Here is a 25,848-nt window from a genome sequence, read left to right on the forward strand (position 1 = left end):
AATTTGTTGTCACTTTACATGACAAAAAGTGTAATACCAAACGATCACAAAGTCATACCTCAAAATAGTACCAATAAAACCATCATCTTAACCTGCAAAAAATTTGGTTCCTAACTAAGACAAGCGCCAAATAAAAAAAAAAAAATAGGGCTCTCTGAACATGAAACATGTTTTTTTTATTCAAAAATGCTGTTATTGTGTAAAACATAAATAAATGTAAAAAGTAAACATAGTAGGTATTGGCGCTAGTGTTGAGCGTGAATATTCGAATAGCAAATTTTTATCACGAATCTCGCCAATTCAAGAATTTGCAAATATTTAGAATATAGTGCTATATATTCGTTATATCAAATATTCGGCATTCCATCTGAACATATGATTCCTCCCTGTTTATTGCTTGTGGGTCAATGAGAAGGAAGCAATGTCAAGTTCACAACAATACTTAGTGCACCAGTAATCTGTAGTCAGACCTGCTAAAATGTGAAGTTGTACGTAGTACAAAAAAATATTCTAATCACTGCGTAATTGTGAATATATTGGAGCACTTGACTCTATCTGCATATAAAGCTATTGTAATGTTCTGTAGTGCCAACCATTTTCTCCAGTCTCAGGAGAAACTCATGAAACTTCTAGCACCTTTAAAAAGCCAAAGTGACCCACGCCTGTATTTCGAATTACAAATTCGCATTACGCGATTTGTACATTGCCGATATATTGTATTCAATAAAATAATCTCAAATTCGCGAATATATGACGAATATTCTACAAAATATTAGTGAAATATCGTGATTTTGAATATAGCCCCTGCCGCTCATCACTAATCGCCGCGTCCATAAGAACCTGCTGTATAAAAATATCGCATCAACTAACCCCTCAGGTAAACACCGTAAACAATTTTAATAAAAACGGTGAAAAAAAGCTATTTTGTCATCTTACATCACAAAAAGTGTACTATCTAGCGATCAAAAAGTCATATGCACCCTAAAATAGTACCAATCAAACCGTCATCTCATACAAAAAAAAAATGAGCCCCTATATAAGACAATCGCCCAAAAAATAACAGAACCTATTGCTTTCAGAATATGGAGACACTAAAAAATATTTTTTTTCAAAAATGCTTTATTATTTAAGACTGAAACACCCACACCCACAATTATACCGCCATCCAACCAGTGTATTAGCATCCACCCATGACTTTCAATTGGATGTGAACTGACCCAGTACATCTCATGATGCCTTTTTCATATACAATCAGACAATACTCAAACCTCAAACACTCAATAAAACATCACTTCATCAGTTACCACAGCTGTGCCGACTGCTATGCCCTTGAAAAGGGATTTCAACAGGAGTGCCCCACAGTAAGCCTACGGTGACAAGGATACAGGTACCAACAATGCACCCTTTTACACAGTATTTTTTGGATAATGATATCAACCGCCCTCTTACCCAAGGGGTGACAGCACCCTCCGATAAAACTGTACATGCGCGTATTTATTTATTCATTTATTTTTTATGTATTTATTCTGTTAATTCCTGTCTCATCTTTTAACCCTTTAGGGACTCAGCCCTACTTCACCTTAAGGACTTGGCCATTTTTTGCAAATCTGACCAGTGTCACTTTAAGTGGTGATAACTTTAAAACGCTTTGACTTACCCAGGCCATTCTGAGATTGTTTTTTCATCACATATTGTACTTCATGACACTGGTAAAATGAAGTAAAAAAATAATAATTTTTATTTATAAAAAAAATACCAAATTTACCAAAAATTTGTAAAAAATTGCAAATTTACAAGTTTCAATTTCTCTACTTCTATAATACATAGTAATACCTACAAAAATAGTGAAGAGGCTTAGAGGTTTAGAAGCAAATCTTCACATTTTTAGGGACCAGTTCAGGTCTGAAGTCACTTTGCGAGGCTTACATAATAGAAACCACCCAAAAATGACCACATTCTATAAACTACACCCCTCAAGGTATTCAAAACTGATTTTACAAACTTTCTTAACCCTTTAGGTGTTCCACAAGAATGAATGGAAAATAGAGATACAATTTCAAAATTTCACTTTTTTGGCAGATTTTCCATTTTAATCATTTTTTCCACCGTTACAAAGCAAGGGTTAACAGCCAAACCAAACTCAATATTTATGGCCCTGATTCTGTCGTTTATAGAAACACTCCATATGTGGTGGTAAACTGCTGTACGGGCACACGCAGGGCGCAGAAGGAAAGGAATGCCATCCGTTTTTTGGAAGGCAGATTTTGCTGGACTGTTTTTTTTTATACCATGTCCCATTTGAAGCCCCCCTGATGCAACCCTAGAGTAGAAACTCCATAAAAGTGACCCCATCTAAGAAACTAAACCCCTCATGGTATTCAAAATAGATTTTACAAACGTTGTTAACCCTTTAGGTGTTCCACAAGAGTTATTATCAAATGGAGATGAAATTTCAGAATTTCAATTTTTTTGCAAATTTTCCATTTTAATCCATTTTTCCCAGTAACAAAGCAAGGGTTAACAGTCAAACAAAACTCAATATTTATGGCCCTGATTCTATAGTTTACAGAAACACACCATATGTACCGGCAGAAACTCCAAAAAAGTGTAGAAACTCCAAAGAAGTGGCCCCATTTTAGAAACTACGGAATAGGGTGGCAGTATTGTTGGTACTAGTTTAGGGTACATATGATTTTTGGTTGCTCTATATTACACTTTTTGTGAGGCAAGATAACAAGAAATAGCTGTTTTGGCACCGTTTAATTTTTTGTTATTTACAACAGTCATCTGACAGGTTAGATCATGTGATATTTTTATAGACCAGGTTGTCATGGATGTGGTGATACCTAATATGTATACTTTTTATTTATTTATGTAAGTTTTACACAATGATTTCTTTTTTGAAGCAAAAAAAAAATCATGTTTTAGTTTCCATAGTCTGAGAGCCATAATTTTTTCAGTTTTTGGGTGATTACCTTGGGTAGGGTATAATTTTTGTGGGATGAGATGACGGTTTTATTGGTACCATTTTGGGTGCGTGTGACTTTTTATTTTTTACGGTGTTCATCTGAGGTGTTAGGTCATGTGATATTTTTATAGAGCCAGTCGATACGGACGCAGCGATACCTAATATGTATACTTGTGGTCGAGGCTAAATACGAGACTTTGGGCAGAGTGCCTGCCTGGAACCTAAACCGGCTGGGGTGTGCCTGGAGCCGGGTATGAGAGTAGCCTAAAAGGGGGCTACCCTAAGGAGGACCCTTGAAATGAAGGGAATGGGTGGGTGGGACCAAGAACCGGAACGCCCACTGTGATGAGGTAAGTGGGGGTTTAAGAAGGCTCAAGCCCCTCCCACAAATGCAGGCTGAACCTCAGCCTTACCAACTTGTGGTCGAGGCTAAATACGAGACTTTGGGCAGAGTGCCTGCCTGGAACCTAAACCGGCTGGGGTGTGCCTGGAGCCGGGTATGAGAGTAGCCTAAAAGGGGGCAAAAATGACAACAATAGTTAAGGTGCAAGACTTTATTACCTTATAACACCAAAGACCGAAATGCCTGCGAAATCTCCACCTGCGGGTTAGGTATGTATCTGGCGAAGCAAGACGAGCGCCATCTCCCCATTTTTCGGATGACATGGGCGGGGACCCCCCGCCGGGAAGCCGTGGAGGCTGCACCAATGCGGAAGGAATGACCGGATATCGCTCCTGAGTCCAATCCCAAGCCAGCCGCCACCGTGCGGATGTGGCTGACGAATTGCGCCGTGGTGAGAGCTCCCTTCAGATGGGGTAGCAGAGGGCTGTGAGGTGGCGCCTCCCGGAGGGCGAGGATGAGCCGGTAAAATACCTGTATCGGGCACCATTCATTGCTAGTGGGAAAAAACTGGACCTCCACCGGGGGGCCAGTTTGACTGGTTTTGGTGGTAATTATCTTCAGCGCGTAATGGTCAATCACCCTCACCAGCTGCTCTCTGTGCAGGCTGCACCGTCCCGCCATACCGCACGTGAACTCGCCCGGCCTAAGGAAGCCGTAAAATGCTAAGTACATGGCAGCTTTGATGACCAAGCTGGGAAAGGGCCCAAGAGGAGCACCATCCAGGGCTGAAGATAATTTCCGGAACATCTCCCCCGTGATGCCCTGCCTGCGGGATGGGGCATTGGGCCCACCCTTCTGGACCCCCCGCAAGGTGGCCTTGACTGCATGCGCAGAAAGAATGGACCCGCCCCCCAGGTTGCAGAGCATGATGTGGTGTTGGACGCCCGCTAGGTACAACTTAATGGTGTTGTAGGAGAGGTGTAACTGGTGGTGGCAATGGGCGATGAAGGCCATGACGTAAGGAATGTCTGCCAGGCCAGCCTGCGGGTGCAGACGTGAAAACTCCTGGAAGGTTCTCAGGCCTGAAAGGTAGTTCCTGGCCGTGTTTGGGGCAAGGGACTGCTGCGCCAGGTCCCTTGCTGACGAGACGAGTATGCTTAGTCCATTGTCAGGGAACTGAAGGGCGGGGTGGGAAATCTGCGTGGCTCGGCCTCCGGCATTACCTGGAAGAAAAGTTCGAAATTAAATCTGGACAGCGCGTCGGCTGCTATATTCCTCTCCCCCGGGATGTGGCTACAATGCACGTGGAAGTTATGCGACAGGGCCAGCCAAACCAGCTGGCGCAACAGCGCCATGATCTTGGGGGACTTGGCCCTGCCCTGCCAATATGTCGACCAAGGCCTGGTTATCTGTCACAAACATCACCGGTAAGTTAGCCCAGAGGTGGCCCCAAGCCTGAGCCTTTGCCACAATGGGGTACAATTCCAACAGAGAGGAGGTGCGGATGGATTCAGCCTCCTCTAAGATGGCACTGGGCCAACGATCCGCTAGCCACTGGGAACCCCAAATGGCAGCGTAGCCGCAAGATGCAGCTGCGTCTGAAAAAATAGTCGGGCAGGAGGAAGACCAAGGTGATACGAAAAAGGAGACGCCGTTCCATCGGGACAGGAACAACTCCCACATAGCCAGGTCCGCCATGGCCTGGCCGTCCAATCGGATGATGCTGTCCTGTTCGGGTGCCGAGGGAAGAAGCTGGAGCAGCCTTGACACGAAGGTTCTCCCCTGGGGCATAATCCTGGAGGCAAAGTTGAGCCGCCCCAGAAGAGACTGCAACTCGACTCTAGTGAGGCATCCCGTGGCTGCCGCATGGGAAATGACCTCCCGACACTGAGCAAGTTTCTCCTCTGGTAGGCTGGCTTGCAACAGAACCGAATCCAGGACGATGCCCAAGAATGATACCCTCGTGGCCGGACCCTCAGTCTTAGACTCCGCGATCGGAACAGCCAGACTGGCAAACAATCCGAGGAGGACGGAGAGTATGCCGGACCCGCCCTGCGGATCCTCGACAACAAGAAAATCGTCGAGGTAGTGGATGACCGACCGGAGGCCCCCGTGATGGATCAGGATCCAATGTAGCTCCTTGGCCAGCTGGTCGAATAACCATGGGCTACTCTTGGATCCAAACGTGAGCCTGTTGGCGAAAAAATACTGGCCGGCCCACTCAATACCGTAGAACTGCCATAACTGCGGCAGGATGGGAAGGAGTTTGAATGCATCCGCAATGTCAACTTTTGCCAGCCAAGCGCCCCTACCATGCGACAGGATGGCCTGGATGGCGTCGTCCACTGAGGAATAACGCATGGAAAACTCCTCCGAGGGAATCAGAGAATTGAGGCTTGGAACACCGGACACATGAGGGGCGGACAGATCATAAATTAATCTTTTTTTATTGGTGTTCTTCTTTGCCACCAAGCCGATGGGGTTAATGCGCCATGAGGAAAACGGGATGCATGGGAACGGGCCTATGAGGAACCCCTTGGATACCTCCGACTGGAGCAACTCGCTAGTTGCTGGAGGGTCCAGGGTGGCGGACAGCAGATTCCTGCCCTCCCAGGGCACCTGTGGCAGAGCGATGAGCCCTGTGTGGAACCCCTGGCGGAAGCCTGCCAACAGGAACGCCACGAAGTCCTGATCGTGGTGATCGCGAAGGAGTGCCGCCAAGAGGTCCACGTTGATGTCCGCTAGTCAGGAACCTTTGGAAGACTTCTTTGGGCAGGCGGACCGTGGGTGGGCCCTGAAGCACAGGGAGCAGACGTGGAGTGATCTGCAGCTGGCATATGAGCACCCCCCTGAATTAAAGTTATTGCAGACCTGGCTCTTCCCCAGGTAGACAATAGGTCTGCCGAGCTTGTCTGTGGAGGGGTTGGATGGAAATGATCCAGAGGTCCCCGGGATGGCCCTGTTCTGAGACGGGTGCGCGGTATTGGGGCACCATTCAGAGGAGTGGAAAATCGACTGACATGTCGCACAGTTGGGAGCCCTGAGGCCAGCGAAGTGACGGCAGAAAAGTTTGGTGTCAATCAAGGACCAGCTGGTGACATACTGGAACTGGGCCAGGGCTGCCGCCGCCTTGGCTGCAAAGGAACGGTGGTAGTCATAGAAGGCCGACCCACCATACTTGTGCCCTAGGTCAGTGACTAGGTACAAATAGCTGTCCAGTTCCTCTCTTCTCTCTGGCTGTGCGGTGCAGACGATGTCCCTGAAGAGGCTGAAGGCCAGGACAAATTCCGGGATGGTCAACTTGCGGTTGAGCCGTGAATCCTTGGCCCGAAGGACCACCGACACATCGCCACAGTTGATGACCCGGTTCTCGGGAACATCTTGAGCGGCAATGAGGATTGATGCCAGATTGACATCTTTCCCCGCCAGGATGTCTCTCTTAAGGTTATCAGGAATGAAGTGAGAGGGGACACCTGTGGAATGGGTCTTGGCGTACCTGTAGCCAGCCAGCCTGATGTAGATGGGGTCATCAGCGGAACGGGAGCCGGAGGTACAACGGGTGGCCGGGATTCGAGCTCCGAAACTCTAGCCCGAACGTCCGCTACCGAGTCCACCAGGGAATTCAGGGTTGCCTGCAGCTGCACCAGGGACAACTGGATGGCCGACGCCTCCGGTTGCACCGCCGTGGTGCTAGGGCTGGTCATGAGCAGTTTGTATAATTCTGCCTTTCTTGCGGTGGCCGGGTGTGGAATGCCCCTTCGGTTTAACTCGGCCAATAGTTTTGGGATGGTCCAGCTCCGAAGGGATGAGGGACCCGCTTGGCTTGACACGATCGAGCCAGAGATGGAAAGGCCGTCCTCCATATCCGAGGCTCGAGACATGGCAGAGCAGCTAAAAAATATAAGGCATGACAAAATAAAGGGAGAAAAGAAAGAGAAAAGAAAAAAAAAAAAAAAAAAGAAGGTGACGACGTACTTGGAACGGAATTCACAAGACGGTTCAGACGAACCTGGCCTAACCGAACAGACGAAGACAATTAACGCGTGGTTATGATTTGATTGGGACCGAGGTGGTGCCAGCGCGAACTTACCTGAACAGGACCGAAAAAAGGAACGGAGAACTGGGAACAAATTCCTGTAAATAAAGCAACAGGCGAAACATTTGAAAGTGCAGAGGCCATGGGTGTCCCCCAACCTGCGGAACCAGGCGAACTGGCCAGGCTGGGGCTCACCCTAAGGTCAAGCGACCATCCGAGCGCATCGGATCGGACACCTAACCGAAGAGAGCCACCTGAGCGAACCAGGCGGTTTGACAGGAGAGAAGGCGCGTAGCCCTGAAATAGAGGCTGCGCGTAGCAGCGGCCTGCGAAGGGCAGTGGTAAGCCATGAACTTCGGATTTACGGACAGCAAGAATGCCCAGGGGAGAAGCCGAAGATGGCCGCTTAGGGAGACCTGAAGCCGAAGGACAGGTGCGTGAACCCGTGTGTAAGACAAGAAACGTGAAGACCTGGGCGTACCAGGAGTGAGCTGAGCCCTGGGCGTACCAGGGAAGGAGGGGGCGCCACCAACCGTGACCGGACACCCGACTGTGACCGGCAGACAACGACTTGGTGACATGACAAAACATGATGGCCTGGGCGAACCAGGAAGACCAGACCCCTCGGACGTGACCTGATGGCCGAAGTGGGAAGGAACCAGACCGGTCCTATGTGGACACCCGAATTTTAATAATTTTTTATTTTTATTTTTTATTTACTATATGGCGGGTTTTCAGTAAATTAAATATATATTTTTTTTGACTATATGGCGGGTTTTCTGTAATTTTTTTATTTTTTTTTAACTATATGGCGGGTTTGTCTGTGAATCCATGTTTTTTTTTTTTTGTGGACTATATGGCGGGTTTCCCAGAACGTACCTTTATTTTCATTCCTCCCTTTTGTTTTTTTTTTGTTTTTTTCTATGTGGTGGGTTTGCTGCGCATGCTGACTGCTTTATTTAATAGTTAATGTATTCCTTGACACTTCTTCCCTCCTCTCCCCGTCCAGCCCGGCTGCCCGTGATCCCACGCCCAGTGTGGAACGCAAGCTCACAACGCAGCCAGGGAGACGGGGCAGGGGAGGGTGACGTCATTGTGGGCGACGGAAGAGGAGTTTGTTCCAGCCTGGAACGCACGCCTGTGTGTACCGGCTGCTACGCCGGACCCGAGGTGCAGCTGCTTGGGAAGACAAAACCGGCCCCTCCCCCCCGACGATCGGGGAGACACTGTTGGGCCGGTTGGACCAAGCAGCCGCTGGAAGCTAGTGGAGCGGTGAGGACCGGCACCCGGAAGTGCGTGCGCTGCACCCTGGAACGCACGCCTCCGTGCGCCGTGCCGGGAACAGGAATGCCGGCCAGACCTGTGAGACACACCTCCCCGGCATGGGTGAGCCGGACCGGCTGCCGGGTACGTCCCCTGACGCCATACGCCAGGAACCCAGGGAGACGAGCGGAGGGGGGGGGGTAGCTGGAAGCCTGTGCGCTCCACGCTGGAACGCACCGGCAGCATGAGGCGGAGGGAGGGTGCCAGACCGCTGCAGCTCTTGCCCTGCGAAAGAGCCCCCCTACTTACCACCAGGAGACACAAACTCAGCAAGAGGCGACCGTAGGTACCAGGAAACACACGAACACTAGCCAGTGAATCACCAAGAACCAGAACGCCCACTGTGATGAGGTAAGTGGGGGTTTAAGATGGCTCAAGCCCCTCCCACAAATGCAGGCTGAACCTCAGCCTTACCAACTTTTTTTATTTATGTAAGTTTTAAACAATAATATAATTTTTGAAACAAAAAAAAAATCATGTTTTAGTGTCTCCATATTCTGAGAGCCATAGTTTTTTCAGTTTCTGGGCGATTATCTTAGGTAGGGTCAAATTTTTTGTGGGATGAGATGACTGTTTGATTAGCACTATTTTGGGGAGCATATGACTTTTTGATCGCTTGCTATTACACTTTTTGTGATGTAAGGTGACAAAAAATGGTTTATTTAGCACAGTTTTAATTTTTTATGGTGTTCATCAGAGGGGTTAGATCATGTGATATTTTTATAGAGCCGGTCGATACGAATGCGGCAATACCAAATATGTATACTTTTATTTTTATTTATGTAACTTTTACACAATAACAGCTTTTTTAAAACAAAAAAAATGATGTTTTAGTGTCTCCGTATTCTGAGCCATAGTTTTTTTTATCTTTTAGGCGATTGTCTCAGGGGGCTCATTTTTTGCAGGATGAGGTGACGGTTAGATTGGTACTATTTTGGTTGGCAAACACCTTTTTGACCGCTTGCTGTTGTACTTTTTGTGATATAAGGTGACAAAAAAAGGGTTTATATAGCACAGTTTTTATTTAAAATTTTTTACAGTGGGGTTAGGTCATGTGATATGTTTATAGAGCTGGTCGATACGGAAGTGGCAATACCTAATATGTATACTTTTTATTTTTTCCCTACTTTTTACCAATTTTCTTTTACTTTATTTAGGGAAAATTACGTTTGTTTATTTTTACTTGAAACTTTAAATTTTTTGGGGGGAAAACTTTATGTTTTGCCCCACTTTGGGACTTGAACTTTTGGGGGTCTAATCCTTTACAATGCATTCCAATACTTTTGTATTGGAATGCATTGGCTGTATGAGTAATACTGTGTGTATTACTCATACAGCCTCCGGCCTGTCAGATCCAAGGGGCTGGATCTCACAGGCTCATCACTGGAAGGCAGCCCACCGCCGCAACCGCAGGTAAAAGCCGCAAACCGCAGGTCTGAATTGACCTGCGGTTTGCGGTGATCGCCGATACGGGGGGGGGGTCACGTGACCCCCCAGCGTTGTGACAGGATGCCCGCTGAATTATTTCAGCGGGCATCCTGTTTCTATTAAACCCCGCCGCGCCGCCATGTAATTTTAAACTTAGGACGTACCGGTATGTCCTGAGTCTTTAAGGGCTCGGCAAACATGGCGTAACAGTACGTCCTAAGTCCTTAAGGGGTTAAATTATGTATATGGACCCGTTATTACGTACACATATACTTGCTCATATTTATGAAATTTCTCATAACCAACACACCTCCAAAAGATAACATTTGTATTTGTTATACATACAGATCTTTTACATTATTATAGATATTTTCTATATATTATTTGTTTTAACCTAAATCTTTTATCCATGGATCCGTTTATATGTATATACATTATTGTATCAACCTTTGTGGGTTTTTTTATAAAGGGGTCCTGTGTACCCCGAAACACGTAGTCTTTGCTAAACAAAAAATAAAAAATACTTTGTATCCATAATTGGGTTGTGAACTGCGCCTTGTCTCCATCCACTCACCATTCAAATGTGACATGGCAGCTTAAAATTATCCCAGTGAAATCTGCTTTCTAAAAACCATATGGCATTCCATTCCTTCTGCGCCCTGCCGTGTGCCCGTACAGCAGTTTACGACCACATATGGGGTGTTTCTGTATCCTACAGAATCAGGGCCATAAATATTGAGTTTTGTTTGACTGTTAACCCTTGCTTTATTAGTGGGGGGGGGGGGGGGAATTGAAAATCTACCAAAAAAGGGAAATTCTGAAATTTGATCTCCATTTTCCATTAATTCTTCTGGAACACCTATAGGGTTAGCAAAGTTTGTAAAATCAGATTTTAATACCTTAAAGGGTGTAGTTTCTAAAATGGGGTCACTTTTTGGGAGTTTCTACTCTAGGGGTGCATCAGGGGGTCTTCAAATGTGACAAGGCAGCTTAAAATTATCCAACTGAAATCTGCTTTCCAAAAACCATATGGCTTTCCTTTCCTTCTGCGCAATGCCATGGGCCCATACAGCAGTTAACGACCACATTTGGGGTGGTTCTGTAAACTACAAAATGAGGGCCATAAATATTACGTTTTGTTTGGCTGCTAACTCTTGCTTTGTTAGTGGGGAAAAAAATTATTAAAATGGAAAATCTGCCAAAAAAGGTAAATTCAGAAATGTAATCTCCATTTTCCATTAATTCTTGTGGAAACACCTAAAGGGTTAACAAAGTTTGTAAATTCAGTTTTGAATAACTTGAGAGGTGTAGTTTCTAAAATGGGGTCATTTTTGGTTGGTTTCTATTATGTAAGATTCACAAAGTGACTTCAGACCTGAATAGCCTGGATAAGTAAAAGCATTTTCAAGTTCTTACCACATAAAGTAAAACATGTCAGATTTGCTAAAAATGGCCTTGGCAGAAAGGTGAAAAATGGATTCGTCCTGAAAGGGATAATGTTTTGCTACAGGTTTGTCAAGCATTTTCTTTCTAATAGTACTTTTGTGTTTATTAATATGTTCTCTGATCTCCATCATAGTTTCACCAACGTAAATTTAACTGCAAGGACATTGGATCATATATATCACGTCTTTCGATCTGCATGTATAGTATCCATTAACTTTGTATCTATATCCCGTATAAGGATGTACAAAGGTATCTCTTTTAATCATATTGCCACATTTACAGCAGCCTAGTCACGGGAAATTACCTTTTTTACGTGGAGCAAAGTATTGTCGTCTATCAACTTGTGTACCACCTATGTCTGTTTTAACCAAACGGTCTCTTAGATTGGCTTTTTTCTTATAGGCCATAAGTGGAGGTACTTCAAATTCTCTAATTGCAGGCAATCCTTTATGTAAAATGTGCCACTCCTTCCTCATTATGTTTGCAATTCTACCACTATGGCTACCGAATGTGGACACAAATGGGATCCTCCATATCCCATCAATTTTGGATGTAGGATGTAATGTAGATTCTCTATCATCAAAATCTCATTATGTGTTCACTGCAGTAATCTACAGGGATAACCCCTGTTTACAAATTTTTCTTCTCAATTCTTCTCATTTCTTATACCAAGCCTTTGAGTAGTTGACTCCATGGGAGCGATTCAATCATCCTACGGGGATAATTACTGTCAAACCTCAACAGATTATTCCTATCCATGGGTTTTTGATACAAAGCCATTTTGATATGTCCGTCTTCAACATATACCTTAACATCCAAAAATTGCAATTCATTTACAGACATGGTTTTAGTAAACAGTCAGGGCCAAATTAGACCCCATTGCCATACCCCACTTCTGTTGGTAAAAGGTGTCCCCAAAGAGGAAATAATTCCTCTTCAGGACCACCTCCAAACTTTGCAGCTGTAAGAGAGAAACCTGTGCTGGCGAGTGCCACATCGAAGGACCTCAAACCATTATCATGTTCAATCGATGTGTATAATGAGATCACATCAAAGGAAACCAAAAGAAAACTCGTTGGTACTATAATATCACATAACCTTAAGAGAAAGTGGCTAGTGTCCCTGATATGAGGGGGATTTTAAAGCATAGACACAGAGTACTCTTATGGATTTGGGGGAGAGTCTATAGCATGGGTGTGATTGGATATGATATCTTCAGATATTCCTCAAAATCACTATCAATGATCCCTTCATTTACTGCTCCATCTATAATCACTCCCAAAATATTCATAATTTCAAATTTGGGATCACCTTTCAGCACCTCATACACTTCCTCATCTTCTAACTGCTTCCATATCTCACTTATGTATTTATTGGTGTCCATTACAACCACAGCACCCCCTTTGTCCGCTGGTTTCACGGTTATTACCTCATACAACTCCAAGGACTTTATTGCATTCTTCTCTTGTTGTGATATATTATTTTTATAATGGCCTCTACTGTGTTCTCTAAGATCCCTAATCTCTTTTATTGACTATTTCAATATACGTTTCAATTACATGATTGTTATGTGAAGGAACAAATCTACTTTTTTTCTTTAAATCCAACTTCTTAAGGCACAAAAGACTCAGATTTTTATCAACAATCACCTTAGTAGCCCTTTCAACATTCCAGGCAAAAAAACTTTTAATCGCAGTCTCCTAAAAAAAACATTGCAAATCTAGTTCTATGTCAAAGCAGTCACTTGGAGATGATGGACAAAAGTAAGTCCCCTACTTAATACATTAATTTTATCTTTAGTAAGGTCAGAGGAGATACTCACCACCAGTTGTTCTAATTCTTCGGATTCTGCCTCGTTGTTCTCCCTCGTGTTTCCCTCGTCCATCCTGGATACACCTGTGGCAGTGCATTTCTTCTGGGTCCTATGATGTTTCCTTCCACCCCATCTGGATTTCCATTTTTGTTTTGTTTTTGTCATCCTAAAAAAGTGGACTGAATCGACTCATCTGTGGATTCAGAATCACAAGCAGTGAACCCAAAATGACTTTGTTCATATCTTCTGCCTTTTCTTCTTCTAGATTTCTCTTGTATCTGCTGATTTTGTCAGTTGTACACTTTATCCGTCTGGTAATCCTCTAGATCTCTATGCCATTTGTCTCTTTTGTTTTTTTCAACCTCAACCTTATGGCGTTGTACACACTGTGCGATTTTCTCTTTATGTGCAGTAAAATCATCAGCACAAAGGAGTTCCTGTATTTGGGCATCTAGTGCGCTTATAGTTGTTTTAATTAGTTCCACCTATTTATGTAGATACTCAATATTGAGCGACATAATTTCAAAAGAGTATTTATTACTGACCAGTTCAAATTTTTTGCTAAATTCAACATTATTTTGGGAAAAATTTGGGCGCAGTTGGGATCTAAGTCCCCTTGGGATCCTCTACATCCTATAGTACTCTCTCAATCTATTCAAATGTAACTCAACCATGGTTAGTCTTTTAGACTCTTGTTCGTATTTCTTTTCAATCAGATCAATGGAGGGTACATCAGTATATATTCATGGCAAAAACCTCCATAATTTGGTACCATCTATCCTCTGGATAGGTCATCAGTAACTGATTGTTGGGGGTCCAACACCTGGAACCCCTGCAGATCAACTGTTTGAGAAGGCATTGGCGTTCACAGTCGCATTACAACCTTCTCTCAAACCAAGCACAGTGCCATACATTGTATGGCGGCTGTGCTTGGTATCACAGCTCAGCCCTATTCGCTTCAGTGAGGCTGAGCCGTGCCTATGCCATGTGACTGATGAACGTGCTGTCACACTGCCAATGAAAATCTACAGATGGTCACAGAGCTACTGCAAGCGACGATGCCTTCTCAAATAGCTGATCAGTCACAGTTGTCAAACCCTCACCGATCAGATACTGATGACCTATCTAGAGGACCTTTGGTAGCGAATACAGCCTCTAGTCTTCTTGGGTATGATGCCACAAGGTTTGAACACCTGGATCTGGGTATTTTCTGCCATTCTCCTCTGCAGATCTTCTCAAGCTATGTCAGGTTGGATGGAAACCATTAATGGACAGCCATTTTCATGTCTCTCCAGAGATGTTTGATTGGATTCAAGTCAGAGCTCTGGCTTGACCACTCAAGGACATTCCCAAGGTTGTCCCTCAGCCACTCCTGTGTGTCTTGGTTGTGTGTTTAAGGCAGGGATGGCCAACCTGAGGCTCGCCAGCTGTTGAAAAACTACAACTCCCATTATGCCCAGACAGTCTAGAGCAGAGTTATCAGCGAAATTACAGCTTTATAGATACTACAGCAATGTGAGAGATTATGGCTCAGATACTCATTACCCAAGACACCTTTAGGCCAGACTAACATCAAGTCTGTATCACAGTGGACACCTATATCCACAAGAGCCTTTAAAATATATTAAGTTGCCATCCAACCAGCCACCATACCTCCTCATCTGGTGCCAGAAACTGCACTTTGTACTTAATAATGCTGGATATGCCACATTTTGCATAGAGAAGTTTAGGCTACAGTAGTTTTGCACTAGTAAGGAACAGCCTGCCAGGTCTCTCTGGATCAGACATTGCTGGAAACTACATGAATGCCAGAACAGCCTGCAGGATCACATGAACGCTAGTTTAAAACTAGCCTTATATATTTAATTTTGTCCTGATTCCTCATACCACCTTTCCTCTGCACTGATCCCCAGAGAGTAACAGCTTAAAGGAGTACACCATGACAAAACATCCCATCAGGACCACTACCACTCCCATCCACTCATACTCTGCGCTGGCTCCTTGAGGGCTTGCTGTTATGGTATTGGGCAGGTAATGGAGTGCCTGGTTTCCTTCAGACATGACACTTAGAATTAAGGCCAAAAAGTTCAATCTTGGTTTCATCAGACCACGGAATCTTGTTTCTCACAGTCTGAGTCCTGTAGGTGCTTTTTTTTGCAATCTCCAGGTGGGCTTTCATGTGCCTCTTATTGAGTAGGAACGTCTTTCTGGCAACTCTGCCATAAATTACAGATTGGTTGTTTGCTACAGTGATGGTTGACCTCCTAGAAGCTTCTCCCATCTGTACACAGAATCTTAGGAGCTCAGACAAAGTGATCGTTAGGTTCTTAGTCACCTCTCTTACCAAGGCCCTTCTTCCCTGATTACTCTAGGAAGAGTCCTGGTTGTTCAGAACATCATCCTTTTAGGAATAATGGAGGTCACTGTGCTCTTGGGAACTTTCAGTACAGCAGAAAAATGTTGTACTCTTCTCCAGATCTGTGCCTCTACATAATCCCATCTCTGAGCTTTACAGGCAGCTCTTTCCTCATCAATGCTTTTTTTCCTCTGATATGCATTATCAGCTGTGCTGTGAGCCCTTATATAGATGTAATCGTGTGGACCCATTGTGCCAACAAACCAGTTTCACTTTTGGCTAAACTTAAGGGCGTTGTCCTGGTAGTTCCCTGGTATTCACTGTTTAACCGCTGTACAGGGATCTGGACTTTGCTGCAGGGAGCTAACCAGGAACTACCTCAGGGAGTAGTCCTGATGAAGTTAGCTGCTGACCCACAGAGGTTGGAGACACTGATACACTGAGTTCACTGAGCACTAATATACACATGGTGAGTGGACTGATGCCTGTACCTGCCAAGGAAGTGAAAACAGCAGCAGACACAGGCCGCCAGCATAACAATAGACAGGGGTGTGACTTTTCAATTCATGTCCAACTGAATTTACCACAGATAACCCCAGTCAAGGTGTAGAAACATCTCAAAGATGATCAAGAGAAATGAGAGGCCCCAAAGCTAAATTTTAAGTGTCATAGAAAAAGGTCTGGATACTTATGTTCAGACAAAATTTTAGTTTTTCTTTTTTAATAAACTAGCAAACATGTAATAAAATGTACTCGCCAAAATTTTCATTTCCTGGAATCCGTAGGCAGCACCGAATGGGTTAACTTGATTGACTCCACACTCAAAGCAGAAGACATATTAACCAGCAATATGAATTAAATATACAAACTAGGGTTGTCACGATACCAAAATTTTGTTTCGGTTTCAATACCATAAAAAAGTATTGCGATAATCAATACCATTCGATGCCAGACAAAAAAAAATAAAGCACAAAAAAAGCCACGTGCATTCCACATTTTATCCTATTTTATGGGGGGAAAAGGTGATTGAAAAATTGTTAATCGCTTATTTTTTTATTTATTTTTTCTGTTATGGCATTCATTGCATAGGAGATTTTTTTTATATTTTAATACTTTGGACTTTTGCAGACGTGGTGATATGCAATACGTTTGTTTTTTATTGTTTATATATTTTATATATAAAATTGGGAAAAGGTGTGATTTAAACATTTAATATTTTAGGGGGTTAGAAGCCTTGTTCTATTCACCTTAATAGAGCTCTATTAGTGTGAATAGGACTTTACACTGTCTCTGCTCTTCTGTGCTTTGTGCACACAGCAGCAGGGAGGTTACCATGGCAGTCGTGGAAGGCTTCAGTAGCATCCTGGCTGCCATGGTAACCGATTGGAGCCCCACAATTACACTGTTGGGGCTTCGATCAGAAGCCGCCACTGCCACCTATTAATATTCTGAGGAGGAGGGGAGGGGACCCTGTGGCCACTGCCACCAATGATTACGGTACTGGGTGGGTGGGGGAGGCTGCTTTTCCACCAATGATTATAATACTGGGGGGGGGGGTACTGTGCCACCAATGAATATAATAAACATTATTTTAATACTGGGGGGGCACACGCCTTCTCAAGAGAACTTGGTGCGCGCATGATGCCTATATAGGGTTGCACACAAAACAAGACCACGTATTATCTGCAGCAACAACATTTATTTATTTAGGGAGGGCAGTTGTGCACCCTAGTATCGTAAAATAGAAAATACTGGTATCATATCGATCCTGGTACAAAAGTATTGATTGGGTATCGTAAATTAGATACCCAGTGCAACCCTAATACAATCAATTAACTTGGCCCATACCCTTTTGGTGCCTATAAAGGGTTGCACACCAGACAATGTATTATCTGCAGCAATAACATTTATTTATTAAGGGAGGGAAGTTGTGCCATTTTGGTGAGGACATTTTATTACTTCCTGTGCGTCCTACAGCAGCACACAATGGGAGTTCTGTAGAAATATTGAAAAGCAAGGGAGAGTTATACACCAAGTGCTTCCTTGATCACTCTTTTGCCAAAGGCTGATCCCTCTAGTGCTGAAACGTTCAGTCTGTAGTGTTTTAGAAATGTAGAAGCTGGGGAGCACGAGGCAGCTTTAAAAATTTGATCCAGTGGAATTTGTGCCAATTCTGACCATGATGTTAACATGAAGCATGTAAAGTGCGCTTTTAGAGGAAAAGGAGCATTTTGACCATTCAGTTGATAAGCGTCCAAGAGGACATTTTTAATATACCTGGACAGTGAAGCTTTTGAGGCCTTCTTACCTTTGTTTGGGCCAGCAAACTGGAGGAAGAGATTTTCATCTCTCCTGAAGTCTTGTGATGCTTTAATATAAAAGAGGACCGCTCTTCTGATATCCAGCAAGTGTAATGACTTGAAAATCTTCAAGATTATCTCTTAATACTGGTAGTACAATTTTTTTTAATTCAGATTTATTGCAGAATTAACTTTACAAAGAAAACAAGGGAAGAATCTAAGAACTAGGAGGTCAGATAGATCTCTCAGATAAGAGATTCCCATCTTCTGGGAGATCTGGAAAAATATCTCCTTGCAGAAACTCCACTCTGTCCCGCAAATGTGGACTGCTCTTAGGCTGTGGAGATTGTTTTCTTCCCATACAGGCATCTGTTAACATTCTCTGGACAGACTTCTGGTCCCTCCCTGCTTGTTGACACAATACACTGCTGATAAATTGTTCCACTGAACTAGTAAATCTTTCTGAAAGAGGGTAGACTAGAAATTGTGCAATGCCAACCCTTAACACTTTCATGTTCGAGGAGAAAGTTCTTTCTTCCCAGGACCACTTGCCTTGAGACCATTCCCCTCCTACATAGGCCTCCTTGGCCCCAATTTGATACATCTGATATGAGAACTACTGGTGAGTGAGCTGTCAGACATCTCCCATTTTTAAGCCAAGGAATATTCTGCCACCACTTCAGACCTACTTTTGTGGAGGGTAAATTCTGAGGAATCTGTCCAAGAAGTCCAAAATATTTGCTTGTAGGTGACAAAATTAGCTCTCGCCCAGGGAACTCCATCTATGCCTGAGATTAGAGATCCCAGTACCTTCATTGCTGTTCTGATGGAGACCTGTGAGTTCTTCACAGGATGGTGAACTTCTTGGACCATCTTCAGAATTCTTTTGTCTGATAGAGTGATCGTCATCCATCTGGCTTTGATGATGAATCCCAGAAACTGAAGATGATTGGATGGATTGACTTCTACAATTTGTTCAGAAAACGGTGTATTGCAAGCATCCTCAGAGTCACCTGCAGGTGAAGCTTCAGTTGTTGTTGTTCTGAGGAGGCTTTGACTAACCAGTCGTCCAAGTATGGAACCATGAATATCCCCTGTAATTGGAATGCCGCTTCCTTAACACATGCGGGGCTACTGAGATCCTGATGGGAAGGCACGTAAACTGAAGGTGAAGAACATGAGAGGACATCTGTATTGCTATTCTTAGAAACTTCCTGTGGGCTGGAAGGATTGGAATATGGAGATAATATGGAGATAGGTGTCTCTCAAGTCTATTGTTAAGATAAAATCACCCTCTTGCAGGAACGTTGTAACAGAATTTATGTTCTCCATCCTGAACTTTTTCTTGATGAAAGATCAGTTCAAGTATGATTTATTACTATTTTTACATTTTCCTCCTGTTTTTGGGCCTGCAAAAATATGAATAGATGCCTTTTCCTTTTTCTGCAGAAGGAAAGGGTTGTAGGGCATTTTTGCCTATGAACTCTTCCACTTGTTGCAGAAGAATTGGATTCCCTCCTCTGTTGACAAAAAATATTTTTTGGGTACTTACATAAATTCCAAAGAATACCCTCTCTTTATCATAGAATACACCCAGTCTGATGACGTTGAAGACCAAACAGCAGCAAATGCAGATAATCTGCCACCAACCGGAGGAATTGATGATCTGGCATCATAAATCAGAGGACTTCAGACTGGTGGTCGTCTTTTCATTATCTGAGCTTAGTTTCCGTCTGGACTGGTTTCTTCCAGTAAATCTTCCTCTAAACTTTGGAGATGTTTTGGGCACGAAAAGGCTCATCTGGAGGAAAACTTCAGCACATCCACTTGAGAATCGCACAGAAAATCTGCTGCTGATTTTGTATGATAGGGAGATTTTCCAGTATTTATTTCCTAGGAATAATTAGGTTATTTGTCAGTTGACTAAACCAAATCCTGAGTGCTCTTGCTACTGGAACTGAGGACAAGGCGTTGTGCACAGATGAAGTTGCAGCCACATAATCTCTCTTTAAAAAAGAGTCTGCCTTTCTTTCTAAAGGCTCTTCAAGCAGAAATGAATCCTGAGAAGGGACAGATCACAGATCTTTTAGAGAGTCTTGTGACCGCTAAATCCCCTTTAGGCTGTGCTTCCAAACCAGAGATTTCTTTCTGGTCTACTCTGTAAACTGCTTTAAACCTTGAGCCTTGATCCACTCTCTTACCTGGGTTTTAGCCACTCACTCTCCAGGTACTCTTTGAGCACAGGATGAGAAAGGAAGAATTTGCCCTTAGTTACAGGGAAATAAAAGAGTTGCTCTTTTTTGGATTTATTTTCTGTGTTCTTTTCCAATTCCACAGTCAGTTTAACCACTTTCATGAAAAAGAGACTCTATCACTATGGAACAGGTACAGATCTTCAGAGGACATTATAGATAAATGGTCTGAATGCATATCTTCCAGAATCAGAGGCAGTCTGTACAAATTGTGGTGTAGTTTCTTTGTGCATTATTTTAGCTTTCTTAGCCGCATGCACTGGAAGCAGATACTGCAATGGCTCTGTAATCTGAGACTTGAACCAGTCCATAAATGAAGAGGCCTGGGTTTGAAAAGCTGAGGATATATTATTTGGACAGCAGTTTAGACATATGCTCCCTTCGATATCATCTGCTAGGAGCTGCTGGCAGGTTGAACACATTCTGTGTCTGGACTTGCAATTCATTTTGCAGACATGAACAGAATTTGTTAACTTAACATTCTAACCCCTTAAACGGGGTTAGCCAGATGTCACACAGCAACAATACGTCTTGCACTAAAGGAATCTGCTGCCAGGCAGAACAGACACCAGCTGAGCATGCCCAGTAACTTCAAAGATTTATGTCTGAAATAGAGAGAGAGAGAGAGAGAGAGAGAGAAGACTTCAGACTTTGCTGCCCTCGCTCTACTTAGAACACAGTGTGGGCAGTTGCACTACAGTAACTTACCAGACCTCTTCTTCACCCATTGAAACCTTGCTACTTAAAGCACCAGCTCACAGAAGGGAGGGTAGGAGACCACAGGATTCACCTAGGAAACAAACACACTGTTTGTGTCTGGCATATGCAATCAGGACAGGTTTTCACTGAGGGACAAGAGCATTTCTGTATACAAGCACACTTTATATAAAGTTTTGCCCTGCCATGGAGGGCTAGCGACACCTAAATCCATGTCACTGCTTGAGGAGAAGAAAAAAAAAGTAGTCTTGTCTTGTGTGCAACCCTTTATAGGCATCAAAAGGGGATGGGCCAAGGTGATTGATTGTTCGTATATTTAATTAATATTGCTGATTAACATGCCTTCTGTTTTAAGTAGAGGTTAATCGACTTAAACCATTATGTGCTGCCATAGGACGTTCAGGAAGTCAAAAATTCTGTTTTCCCTTTCTCATTATGGTGCATTGAGTGCAGATTGCTGAAAAAACATGTTTTTTTTATTTTAGCACAAGGTCACAACATAATAAAATGTAAAAAAAAAAGTAATAAGGTCTGAAGATTTTTCCAAATGCATTGTAAACCATGGTGAAGTACAGAACTACAATAAAAGATCCTGACTGCTGACACTTATTCCATATTCTGCTCTTCTAAAGAAATTAGCCATGTCGTAACCGATTATACACATAGGGGAGCAGGTGAATCCACCGGTGTGCCCCTTAGTAAGTTGGGCCTCTAGTTCCACACCCTCGCACAAGTGACAGATGGCACTGTAGACTGATTGCACTATATATAGATAGCAGCACATAACATCTCAACCAGCCTATGTTTATATGAAAAACTGGGTAGTTTATTTGACGAGCTACCCAGTTTATTAGTATAGATGCATTGGATGGCTGAGGTGACTTATAGATACAGAAGCAGGACTTCCAGAATCTTCTTTCATCAGGGACCTGCCTTATGGAATACTCTGCAGGGACCCCTATAACTAATCATCTTTAAGGTCTTGCTAGCTGTCTTCTTTTGTGTAAGCAGATAATATTTGCATGTAGCAGTACAGTGGGTCCCAAGAACAAATTTTACTGGTGGACCCAAGGCACCCCTATTCCAATGCTGCAAACATATTACCTTTTATTTACTATTAGACATTTAGATTGCAAGTTTATATTTATGCAGATGTTTGCCATTTCTTAGATCACAGTGTTAGGAACACCTGCTGAGGAAGATGGTGGAGGAAAAATTGATCTTATCAAGGCTGGAGCCTTTGAAGATATGGATATCGTGCTTATGGCTCATCCTGCCCAAGCTGATGCAGGTTATATTCCAGATGAAGCCATACATGAGTGAGTAACACAGTAGTGACATTGACAGTGTTAACATGGTAAAAAATATTAGAACATTTTAATTGCAAAACCAATTGGATATATATAAGCATAAAGGGTTTTTCCAGGATTTGGATTTTAATGGCCTATCCTGAGGATATGTGGTTGGTGACGTTCTGACTCCAAACACCCCTGACGATCAACTGTTGGAAGAGTTTGTGGCGTTCAAGTGAGTTCTTTTGCTTGTTCCATGGCCAGTGACGTCACATTCATCAGTCACATGGCCGAGGAACAGCTCAGTCCCATTAAAATAAATGGACCTGAGTGGCAAAACCAACCACAGCCACAATACAATGTACGATGTTGTGCCTGGTAAGCTTTGAGGAGCTTGAATGCTCAGAGGTCACCACGGCCTCTTCAAACAGCTGATCAGTGAGGGTTTCAGGTGTCAGACCCCCACCAATCAGATATTGACCTACCTTGGGGATAAACCATCAATATCAGAATCTCTGACAACTTTTTTCATTATTAAACATAGTGATGGATTATCTACCAGGGGTTGCAAATGACAATTACTTCATTTATTTGGGGGTAAGTCCACATGTGGCAGAAAATTTCCATTGTGGATATGGTCACAAATCTGCTGCAGATTGTGCTGTGGATTTACTGTGAATTTAATGGTGAGAATCCTTGAACGATTTGAAAATCCGCAATAAATAAGCATGTAATTCCATGCAGAGTATGTCAGCGCAGAAACTGCAGCAGTTACTTGTACTTTAATCCACTGTGAATTTTTTTAATTTTAAAACCTGCCACGTGCATTCACCATTAGTGAACTTACATTTGGGAACCTTCCTTTTTTTCTTATTTCCTCTTCTGCAGCATTTGATGACCCCTGCAATATGAAGCAGAAACATCATTCATAATACATTTACACACACACACCCACCCCAAACACACACACATACAAGTCCTTCTAAAAAAATTAGCATATTGTGATAAAGTTAATTATTTTCTGTAATGTACTGATAAACATTAGACTTTCATATATTTTAGATTCATTACACACCAACTGAAGTAGTTCAAGCCTTTTATTGTTTTAATATTGATGATTTTGGCATACAGCTCATGAAAACCCAAAATTCCTATGTAAAAAAATTAGCATATTTCATCTGACCAATAAAAGAAAAGTGTTTTTAATACAAAAAAAGTCAACCTTCAAATAATTATGTTCAGTTATGCACTCAATACTTGGTCGGGAATCATTTTGCAGAAATGACTGCTTCAATGCGGCGTGGCATGGAGGCAATCAGCCTGTGGCACTGCTGAGGTGTTATGGAGGCCCAGGATGCTTCGATAGCGGCCTTAAGCTCATCCAGAGTGTTGGGTCTTGCGTCTTTCAAACTTTCTCTTCCCAATATCCCACAGATTCTCTATGGGGTTCAGGTCAGGAGAGTTGGCAGGCCAATTGAGCACAGTAATACCATGGTCAGTAAACCATTTACCAGTAGTTTTGGCACTGTGAGCAGGTGCCAGGTCATGCTGAAAAATGAAATCTTCATCTCCATAAAGCTTTTCAGCAGATGGAAGCATGAAGTGCTCCAAAATCTCCTGATAGCTAGCTGCATTGACCCTGCCCTTGATAAAACACAGTGGACCAACACCAGCAGCTGACATGGTACCCCAGACCATCACTGACTGTGGGTACTTGACACTGGACTTCAGGCATTTTGGCATTTCCCTCTCCCCAGTCTTCCTCCAGACTCTGGCACCTTGATTTCCGAATGACATGCAAAATTTGCTTTCATCCGAAAAAAGTACTTTGGACCACTGAGCAACAGTCCAGTGCTGCTTCTCTGTAGCCCAGGTCAGGCGCTTCTGCCGCTGTTTCTGGTTCAAAAGTGGCTTGACCTGGGGAATGCGGCACCTGTAGCCCATTTCCTGCACACGCCTGTACACGGGGGCTCTGGATGTTTCTACTCCAGACTCAGTCCACTGCTTCCACAGGTCCCCCAAGGTCTGGAATCGGTCTTTCTCCACAATCTTCCTCAGGGTCCGGTCACCTCTTCTCGTTGTGCAGCGTTTTCTGCCACACTTTTTCCTTCCCACAGACTTCCCACTGAGGTGCCTTGATACAGCACTCTGGGAACAGCCTATTCGTTCAGAATTTTTTTTCTGTGTCTTACCCTCTTGCTTGAGGGTGTCAATGATGGCCTTCTGGACAGCAGTCAGGTCGGCAGTCTTACCCATGATTGCGGTTTTGAGTAATGAACCAGGCTGGGAGTTTTTAAAAGCCTCAGGAATCTTTTGCAGGTGTTTAGAGTTAATTTCATGATATGCTAATTTTTTGAGATAGGAATTTGGGGTTTTCATGAGCTGTATGCCAAAATCATCAATTTTTAAAACAATAAAAGGCTTGAACTACTTCAGTTGTGTGTAATGAATCTAAAATATATGAAAGTCTAATGTTTATCAGTACATTACAGAAAATAATGAACTTTATCACAATATGCTAATTTTTTTAGAAGGACCTGTACAGTATGTATATAAATATATACCACTTAAAATTAGCAAATGCCTTGTTTTTATATCTTCATCCCTTTTAACAGTGGTTATATTCCATAGAAAAGAGAAATAATTGCTAAAATGTCTTTTTTATTTCCTAGTGTGACTGTGAAGTATTATGGAAAAGCTTGTCATGCTTCTGCATACCCATGGGAAGGAATTAACGCTTTAGATGCTGCTATTCTTGCATACAACAATATCTCTGTCTTAAGACAGCAAATGAAACCCACCTGGAGAGTTCATGGTGAGAAATGTACTGACTAACTTTCTAATAGTGTTAAGAATTCTGCAGAGATTGGACTTCTGCACATTATATGTTTCAATATTTTACTCACATTTATCTACAGTGGGATGCGAAGGTTTGGGCAACCTTGTTAATCGTCATGATTTTCCTGTATAAATCGTTGGTTGTTACGATAAAAAATGTCAGTTAAATATATCATATAGGAGACATACACAGTGATATTTGAGAAGTGAAATGAAGTTTATTGGATTTACAGAAAGTGTACTATAATTGTTTAAACAAAATTAGGCAGCTGCATAAATTTGGGCACTGTTGTCATTTTATTGATTCCAAAACCTTTAGAACTAATTATTGGAACTCAAATTGGCTTGGTAAGCTCAGTGACCCCTGACCTACATACACAGGTGAATCCAATTAGGAGAAAGAGTATTTAAGGGGGTCAATTGTAAGTTTCCCTCCTCTTTTAATTTTCTCTGAAGAGTAGCAACATGGGGGTCTCAAAACAACTCTCAAATGACCTGAAGACAAAGATTGTTCACCATCATGGTTTAGGCCTCATGCACACGACCGTTGTGTGCATCCGTGGCCGTTGTGCCGTTTTCTGTTTTTTTTTCGCGGACCCATTGACTTTCAATGGGTCCGTGGAAAAATCGGAAAATGCACCGTTTTGCAGCCGAGGCCGTGATCCGTGTATCCTGTCCGTCCAAAAAATAGGACCTGTCCTATTTTTTTGACGGACAACGGTTCACGGACCCATTC

The 25,848-nt window shown here is 43.1% G+C and overlaps 1 protein-coding gene across 1 annotated transcript in view; it reads left to right on the forward strand.

Moving 5' to 3' along the window:
• LOC122936034 (peptidase M20 domain-containing protein 2-like) overlaps positions 1–25,848 on the forward strand; it is a 133,196-nt gene that overhangs the window by 44,719 nt on the left and 62,629 nt on the right. Inside the window, exons 2-3 of the mRNA XM_044292033.1 lie at positions 22,153–22,301; positions 24,947–25,089. Of these exons, the coding sequence (XP_044147968.1) occupies positions 22,153–22,301; positions 24,947–25,089 (292 nt within the window). The remainder of the gene's footprint in view (positions 1–22,152; positions 22,302–24,946; positions 25,090–25,848) is intronic.

Source organism: Bufo gargarizans, chromosome 4 (assembly GCF_014858855.1).
Source record: "Bufo gargarizans isolate SCDJY-AF-19 chromosome 4, ASM1485885v1, whole genome shotgun sequence".
NCBI lineage: Eukaryota > Metazoa > Chordata > Amphibia > Anura > Bufonidae > Bufo > Bufo gargarizans.